The sequence below is a fragment of the Raphanus sativus genome, chromosome 3 (genome assembly GCF_000801105.2).
Source record: "Raphanus sativus cultivar WK10039 chromosome 3, ASM80110v3, whole genome shotgun sequence".
NCBI classification, from domain to species: Eukaryota; Viridiplantae; Streptophyta; class Magnoliopsida; order Brassicales; family Brassicaceae; genus Raphanus; species Raphanus sativus.
The window spans coordinates 1,212,467-1,221,593 of NC_079513.1; the positions used below are offsets into that span (position 1 = coordinate 1,212,467).

General features: G+C 31.9%; 1 protein-coding gene and 1 pseudogene across 2 annotated transcripts; one reads left to right on the top strand and one right to left on the bottom strand.

Moving 5' to 3' along the window:
• The first annotated feature begins 2,518 nt into the window (after positions 1–2,518).
• LOC108846639 (MYB-like transcription factor ETC3) lies at positions 2,519–3,267 on the top strand. Of its 2 annotated transcripts, none has more exons than XM_018619848.2 (3): positions 2,519–2,685; positions 2,777–2,864; positions 3,005–3,267. In XM_018619848.2, exons 1-3 carry the CDS (start codon positions 2,619–2,621, stop codon positions 3,081–3,083), a joined length of 234 nt encoding a protein of 77 aa, XP_018475350.1. In that variant the 5' UTR covers positions 2,519–2,618; the 3' UTR covers positions 3,084–3,267. The 2 variants fall into 2 exon arrangements, with proteins under 2 accessions (XP_018475350.1, XP_018475351.1); XM_018619849.2 differs by having other exon boundaries at positions 2,780–2,864.
• Positions 3,268–7,281: 4,014 nt separating this feature from the next.
• Positions 7,282–8,896, bottom strand: LOC108844625 (UDP-glycosyltransferase 72B1-like; annotated as a pseudogene).
• Between the last annotated feature and the right edge of the window lie 231 nt (positions 8,897–9,127).

Genomic DNA, 9,127 nt, shown 5'->3' on the forward strand with positions numbered 1-9,127 from the left:
AACCCTAGAATTTAAGATTTATCCAAGGGTTTAAGATTTACCCAAGGGTTTAGGATATAGCATTTATGGTTTAGGGTTTAGTATTTAGGGTTTAGTGTTTTGTTGATGGCATTAAAATTATTTTTTTTAAACTTTTTTTTGTTTCCAACTAATATTATTTTTTGTTTATTCTTATCTTTTAATTTTTAAAATATGACAATATTTTGTTTCCTTTTTTAAAAGATATTAAATACAAAATGGTGAATTCCTATTGGTGGGTGAACCTAAATGTTCACCCTAGGGAGTGAACCTAAAGGTTCACACTAGGGAGTGAACCCAAGAATTACTCTTTATTTATTGTGTATGAGATATATTTAAACATCATTACTTTTTAGAGAAATTCTTGGGTTCACCCCTAAAGTGAACCTTTAGGTTCACCCAACCAATAGAATTTCGTTATTTCATATTCAGTATCTTTTAAAAAAGGAAACAAAATATTGTCAAATTTTATTATGTTTTTAAAATAAAAAATAAATAGAATATTATGTTTTTATATTCTTGACATTTTACCAAAAAAAAGATTTTATATTTAAAATATCGTCAGCAAAACATTAAACCCTAAATCATAAACCTTAATATTTTTAAACTAAAAAATAAAACTAAAAAAATTAATATTAATTGCAAACAAAAATACGTTTTATAAAAATATATTTTTAATACCATCAGCCAAACACTAAACCCTAAACCCTGAATCTTAAACCCTAAATCCCTGGGTAAACCCTAAACCCTTGGGTAAATCATAAACCCAAGGGTTTAGGGTTTAGTATTTATGATTTACCCAAGGGTTTAGGGTTTAGTATTTATGATTTACCCAAGGGTTTAGGGTTTACCCAGGGAGTTAGGGTTTAAGATTTAGGGTTTAGGGTTTACCCAAAGGTTTAGGATTTATGATTTACCCAAGGGTTTAGGGTTTAGTATTTAGAGTTTAGGGTTTAGTGTTTTGCTGATTTTGTTAAAAATATTAAAAAAATCTAAAGATTTAAGATTTATCCAAGGGTTTACCATGGATTTAAGGTTTATGATTTAGGGTTTAGTGTTTTGGTGACGTATTTTAAATATAAAATCTTTTTTTGCGACTACTATTAATTTCTATTTATTTTTTATTTTAAAAATATAATAAAACTTGACAATATTTTGTTTCCTTTTTTAAAAGATACTGAATATAAAATAACGAAATCCTATTGGTTGGGTGAACCTAAAGGTTCACTCTAGGGGTGAACCCAAATATTTCTCTACTTTTTATGAGCTTTAGTTTTAAAAATGTAACTAAGTTTAAATTACTAGTAATTTATGATTAAAACTCCTATATTTTAATAATAATCCTTCATTCAACTTGTGAAACTGTATTTATTTTTTCAAAAAAAATAGTAAGCAGAATCTAGTTTATAATAATATTGTGTTTGTTTACATTTTTTAAAAAATTATTGTCAAATTTTCTTAAGTCAAATTATAGAAAAAAAGGTATAAGAAAAAAAATTAGAGAAGATAAAACTTACATGATGGAACAACAATCCATCAAAATAGATGAGGATATAAATATCAGAAGGAAATAATGCCACGGTATATCAGATCCTCACCCTACTTGCTTGGCAATCGATCCTCTACTGGCTCTGGACAGAGCGTAATGCTCGGCTCCACACAAACACTTTCAGATCGGTTGATCAGATCTTCAAACTGATGGACAGACAGCTTAGGAACAAGATACAAAGCTTCAGAGATGCAAATCCAGCTCGATCATCTCTCATGATGCAGAGCTGGATACGCCTCTCTTGATCATCGACTTCTCAAACGCCATCTTCCAACAACCTCGACTCTACGTTCTTTCTTATGGGCTTCTCATTGGGTTGCTAATTAAAGTAATTGGGCCAATTTATTTGTTATGTGTTTTATGGTTTAAGCAAAAACTAGACCAAAAGACTTTTGTAAACATTTTATGTTTTTATTTAAATTAAAAAAGTTGTTTATAAAAAAAACGCCACGGTATAGAAAGGCAAATAAGTTTTTAAATTGCCAAAAATAGCATTTCCTTAATATCAATATTTCAAAAGATCTACATTTATTTTACTAGTAATTACCTTAAATAATATAGTAAAAACTAAAAAAGCAAATAAGTTTTAAAAATCCATTGAAACATAATTTTTTCATATTTGTGAAACAATTAAAATCTCAAAACTTTGATGTTTATGGAACGGAGTAATTAACACCGAGAAGATAATCAGTTTTATAACTTATATTCCAGAGAATCACAACCGAGTAAATGAAGGCACGAGGACATGCGATTTTACTTTTTGCAAGATACTCACAATGATTATTTAATCAATGAAAAGCAGCTTAGTAAATTAAGATTCCTTTACATTAGAGACCGACCAAACTCGTTGACTACTTTTTTTTGAAAAAAAAAACGACCCCTCTCTCTCTCTAATCTCTTTTAAACTTGTTGACTACTTAATTTGTTTTTTTCTATAAATAGATAAGATGGTTGGCTGCTCTCTCTGAAAAACGACCACTTTCTCTCTAATCTCTTTCTGTTATTTCTTCTTATACATCTCACACCGAGAACGTTAAAAAGGTGCCCTCTTATGGATAAGCAACTCAGGACGAAGCAAACCAAGACCAACCCTGTTCTTACTTCTTCTTTGTCTAAAGGTAAGCTGATGAAAACTTCCATGTTTACAAAAAATAAAAATAAAATATAGTTTGAAAAATATGAAATGCTTTCTGATGTCGTATGGAACAGAAGTGAGTAGTCTTGATCGGCAAGCTGTGAACATGAATCTAGAAGAAGAAGATTTGATCTGTAGAATGCATAATCTTATCGGTGACAGGTTTGATCCCTTAAAATTAACTAAATATTTATAACTTATTAACGGCTACAATTTCGACCTAATTGGCTAATTATGCTATATAAAATAATAATTTTATTAAACATGAATCCAGCTTAATTTTACTATATTTGCTGATAAAGGTGGGAGTTGATAGCTGGGAGGATCCCAGGAAGAACAGCAGCAGAAATTGAGAGATTTTGGGTCATGAAGTATAATTGAATTCTCTGAAGTTTCACTGATTAATTTTAATTTCCCAACTTTGTAATAATGAAGTTTTCTTAAAATAAACCATTTAAATATCGGTCCTTCCTGTGAATGAAACAGAATTGGGCTTCTTCCAGTAAATAAGGCCGACGAGTCTAGTATGTAGGCCATATTATTAACTATGATACAACAAATATGAATCCGTCAAAGAAGTGATCGTGAGTGTGATTGGTAGTTGCCGTGGGTATTCTCTAAAGCCTCGTTTATTTCTAAAACATCAAAATCAAATTAATCAAAAATTAATTTTTTTTTTAAACTGCAGAGATCTTGAAATAACCTACAGATGTATAAGTGCTCTGTAGAGCCACATATTCAAAGCAATGTTTAAGGCTTTCTATAAAATTTTACAGCAATAAAATCTAAAACTAGGACAAAAAATCTACAGATTTTTTTCTACAACAATAATTTTGGAATTATAGCTATTACCAATCGGATCATATATGGATTTTCAACACAGTCTAAAACCATTGTAAAAATTCCATTTTTATTTTAAAATGGAATAATTTTATAATGGAGTCGGTTTTATTCGAATTTAATTTAAAGTTAAAAGTTAAGTAAAAAATAAAATATAATTATATTTTATTTATGAAGTAAACATGTCGTTACTTCATTCTGGGATGGAAAAATAGAATAAGACTGAAATATAAATATAATGAGGTTGAAATTTCTTTTATTTTTTTATCAACAAACATTTCTTACTTTAATTTTCATTTTGAAGTGAGTCGGAGATGCTTTCCAACTAGCAAGTAAAACATAACTCACCTACTTCAAAATAAAAATGGACGTCGTTTTACAAGTTATAAAACGACATACTGTCTTGAGGTCCCACTCATGTTTTGTTTATTTGTCGCCTTAATTTAATTTACGTCACCTAATAATACTACCCACACACATTTTTTCTTTTTTCTTTGTTATGCACACTTATTTTTTTCTTTTTCTTAATTTTATGCACACTTTTTTTTTCTTTACCCATTATTGTTTTTAAATGAATATTAAATTTGTATTCACCCTTTTTTTGAACGACTTTATGAATTTTTGATCTTGTAGTCAGGGAACGTCGAACCCGGAAATTTTTATTCACCCAAAAAACTGTTTTACATCAAATTCATTTTGTTTTTAGTTGTCCAACCGGAAAAAAGAGAAATTGCACCATATAGCTACACAAGAAAACAAATTAGGTAACTAACCAAAATCTCTTTCTCTTTCTTCCATCCTCTTCTTATCTCTCCCTACTCTCACTCTAAAAATCTAATTTCAATTTTTTTTGTTATTTCACAAATTCTCTCAAGAAAAACTTTTCCCTACTTCTGAACCAAAACGCAAGGACACCTCTCAGCTTGTTGGCTTCCCTCACACTTACAAGGCTGAGTTTATTCCAAACTTGCTTCTCACTGATCTTCTCCAAAGTTGCAAGTTGTATAAGCGCCGTTTCACCATGCCTTCTTCTATTGCATATAAACCACAAATTGTGTATTGCACACTGAATTGCATATCTGATGCAAAATAGTGCTTCGCATCAAGAGACTTGTCTACTATAATTATCTTCATAGCATTCCAGCAGAATAATTAAGAATTTTGCAGGATCCCATTACTAAGCTTCTTCCTTATAATCGATGAGAAAGGACAATCAAAGAACATGTGGCTTCGAGATTCTGGTGCTGTCCGACAAAGGACACAAACATCATCCACTCCAATGCTCCATTTCGAAACTCTATCCATTGTTGACAGTCTATCTAGCATTGCGAGCCAAGTGATGAAAGAGAATTTTGGAGTTGCTTTAGAGAACCAGACCCCCTGCATCCAAGGACAAGCAGGTATGTCCTCTCTAATAAGCAACCATGTCTACAATAAATGAGAGTACGAGACCTAGAGGTGGGCACTTCGGTTATTTTATCGGTTCAGTATGGTTAATTTGGTTCTACAATTTTTTCAACTGAAGTAAACCATAATTAGATTGGTTTGGATCGATTTCGTTTTGGTTTGTATTCGGTTTGTGTTTCGGTTTGATTCAATCGGGTTTCCTCAAGTTTAGTTTTTCTAAGAGAGATTATGTTTTAAAACATAAACGCATGGTCAGGAAATCATGTGACTATGAAAAAAAAATTATGTAAACTAAATCCAATATAAAACTGAAAAAACTCTAAACACATACAAAAAATTATAAAAAGAAAATCAAATCAAAATTAACTAAAGTAAATAGATTTTTTAAAAAAAAATTGTTAATAATACCTTTTAAATAAACTATGTAAATTAAATATAATATAAAACTGAAACAAAAACTTTAAAAGATCACAAAACAATTATAAGAACACAATCAAACCAAAGTTAACTAAAATAAATAGAAAATAAAAAAACCGACATTGTTAATATTTAATAGTGACTTTAGTCTTAGATTTTAGTATATTGTATATTGCTACTATGTTTAATTCAAACTAGATTTTGACCCGCACACCCGTGCGGGTGTATATTTCAGAAATATATTGCTATTTATTTTTCATGTCAATATCAAAACTCGATAAAAAATTCAAATCTGAAAAATCGAACCGATCACGATCCAAAAAAATAATACCAAACCCTAACCAAAATTGATTAATATCTAAACTATCAAAATTTTAATATTTAGACAACCGAAACCATAACCAATTCGGACCAAAGTATTTTGGATATTTGTTCTGTATCCGAAAAAGATTTATATACTTATATATATATATATTAATTATTTTTAGTTTTAATGTATATAAAAAATATCCAAAATATATATGATATTTTTAGGTTGGTTTACATACTTGAAAATATATAAAAATAGTCAAATATAAATATCTAACATAGTGGAAGTACACTCAAAACAGCAAAAATATTTAAAATAATTTTTGATTTTTGATCCAAAATTTAAACTAAACCAATTTATATGTTAAGTTTAGGTATTCTGACATATGTTATTCAAATTTATATACAATATATTGTTTTATTTATAGATTTTAAGAAATTCAAAATATATAGTGAATTTTAAAAAATAATTTAAATGGATTATCTGAACCCGAACTGAATCCGCAAAGATCCGAATGTAATTCAAACTGAAATTTAAAAATATATGAATGGGACTGAAATTTTTGATTCCAGAAATCCAAAACACAGATCTGAAACGAACCCGAATGGATATCTGAACGCCCAACCCTAGTGATAATTCGAACTGAAATTTAGAAATATATGAACGGGGTTGAAATCTTTGACCACTAACGAAATGGATATTTGAACGCCCAGCCCTAGTCACTATTATGTATCCTATATATGTCATCATATAATTAATTGTATTGGTCCATCAAGTTTAATGTCAAATATAAAAACTATAATTTAAGTTAGTATATGAAATTAATCTTTTTGTTGAATTTTTCCTATATATATTGAAAACATTTTTTAATAATGGTTATTGATTGTTTTCATTGTTTTTAATTTATAAAATCATTATAAATTTCTAAACCATTAGTAATTACTGTGTTTTATAAATGATTAAGTGGATCGTTATTGATGACAATTTTGTATCTATATATCAACCCAAATGTTAATCTATTTGTGCAAGTATTACATTGTATATATAAAATATTTTGTAATGTAAATGCTATTATTAAAATTAAAAATACAAATGCGGTGACTCACTAACATTTGACAGGTGTTTTTTTAATGTCATGTGTATAATATATAAGATATAAAACTACAATGCACAGGATATTAAACGTATATTTTAAGTTTTTGGTAAGTGATGTCAGAAAAAAAAGTTTGGTAAGTAAATCATCCAGCCAAATCTGGTTAGATAATAATAGTAATTTAGATTAATTATTTGTTTTAAATGCAGTGGCAGTCATTTGTAATATTTGAGCAATTTTAAGGGGATATAATTAAGTGTACTTCAGTCTTAATAGTTTAGATAATAACAAAAATACATTAGTTTATCGGTTCAGTTTAATTCGGTTCGACTTGAATCGGTTTCGGTTCGGTTGGTTTAGATTGAGAAAATCTTAAACCAAACTATTTGATAATAGACTTCAGTTTGATTTGAATCAGTTTCGGTTCAGTTGGTTCGGTTTGATTGGATTCTTTTCGCCCACCCCTAACGAGACACAATATCATTTTCAAATAAAAGTTGATGACAGAAAAGAAGCAAATAAAAACATTACATTCATAGTTCATACTTCATACACAAACACAATTGCAGATAGCACATCGTTTGATTGTACAAATCATCGTATGAGACAGATACATATTCAGTGCTTGCCATTTCGCTCTAACCCTTTTTGGTGGTCATTCCACTTCAATGCCACAAGAGTAAGTGCCTTTGTAGAAGACCCATCATCACTCAGCACCCTACTAGCTCCTTCCTTCATTTCCTTCATCTTATTCCTCACACTTTTACCTTCTTCACCTTCCATTAATCCCTTAATCACTCCAGCCACCTCTTCTCTTCTCACCATACCATCCTCCCCAGCACGAGCCCTAAGCGCAACATGAATATCTTCGGCCAACAAAACCGCATTCATCTTCTGCTCAGCGTATAATGGCCATGCGATAAGAGGAACACCGTTTACTATACTTTCCAGAGTCGAGTTCCATCCACAATGACTCAAAAATCCTCCGGTAGATGTATGAGCTAAAATCTGGACTTGTGGAGCCCATGAAGAGATCATAAAGCCTCTATCTTTAGTCCGTTCCAAGAAACCTGGTGGCAAAAATGTCAATGGGTCGGCTTCACTATGCGAGCTAAAAAACGAAGCATCAGCAATTTGACTTGGGCTACGTATAACCCAAAGAAACCGTTGCTCGCTATCTTCAAGACCAAGAGCAAGCTCATTGAGCTGCTCAAGCGTTAGTGCACCACCACTCCCAATGAAACATACAAAACCGAACCGAGCGGTTGTTTGTCCAACCACTTCAAACATTCGGACTCTTCGGTCCGGTTACTACCCTCTTGCTTACCAATATTAACCAAAGGTCCAATAGGGTAAACCGGTGGTTTGCCAAGACCCGGTTCTTGCAAGGCCTTTAAAGCATTTGGCTCTAGCTCGAGAAAGGTATTAACAAGAATCCCTTCAGCTTCTTTGTACCTTTTGGCGTTGTGGAGAAGACATTTGTACACGTCATGTTTCCGATCTCTAGCCGGGTCAGGGGCTTCTTTTCCGGCGAACGGTACACATCCGGGGAGTTGAACCGGTTCGGTTAACTCACTAAACTCACACGACATCGTTTGGTGGAGTTTAGGAAGATGGAGAAAAAACGACAAGACGTTAGCGTTTGGTGGAAAGAAAATATAGGGCGACACGTGGAACTCCAAGGCGACGTCGAAAGCATCCGTGCCGAACAAGTCAACTAAGAGCACCGTCGGCGAACGGCCTTCAGCTGCCAAAGACTCGAAGACTCGCCGGAGCTCCGCGTTGGAACGACTCACGGTGAGTGAGATACGAGTTTCAATGCGAGTGGTGGGAGGGAGATCGGTGAGGTCGGCGGGAGGGAGAAAGACGGAGGAGATGGACGAAGGGAGAGAGTTTAGGACAGTTCTCTGAGAATTTGACGGTGGACCTTCGCCGATGACGAGAAAGGTTACGGAGAAGGTGTGTCGGTGAACTAGTTGTTTAGCGAACTGAACGAGTGGGATGAGGTGACCCATTCCAGGACTTGGAAGGATGGCGACGTGAGGCGCTTTTGGATCCTCCATTGATGCAAACTTGTTTTCTTAACTTTTTTCTCTTTTGTGAATGATGAGGTATTGAGTAGCGCAGTGACTTTATATAGAGATTTCGTGTGTATCATATTAACAGGATGACATTATTTGTTGTACTATATATATGTTTATTTATTTAATTAGCGTTTATTAAATGTAACTACATTTTGCTGTAGCCATGATCTACTATAAATTATTCATGAACTGAGGGTACTGGAGGAAAAATTATATAGAATGACATATTCACTTAGATTCCAAAATAAGTGAAATCATATTTTAATGATTTACG

Coding starts and splice junctions, on each gene's coding strand:
- LOC108846639 (XM_018619848.2), top strand. CDS start 2,619: ATGGATAAGCAACTCAGGACGAAGCAAACCAAGACCAACCCTGTTCTT. Junction 2,686..2,776: donor TACTTCTTCTTTGTCTAAAG/GTAAGCTGATGA, acceptor CGTATGGAACAG/AAGTGAGTAGTCTTGATCGG. Junction 2,865..3,004: donor CATAATCTTATCGGTGACAG/GTTTGATCCCTT, acceptor TTGCTGATAAAG/GTGGGAGTTGATAGCTGGGA.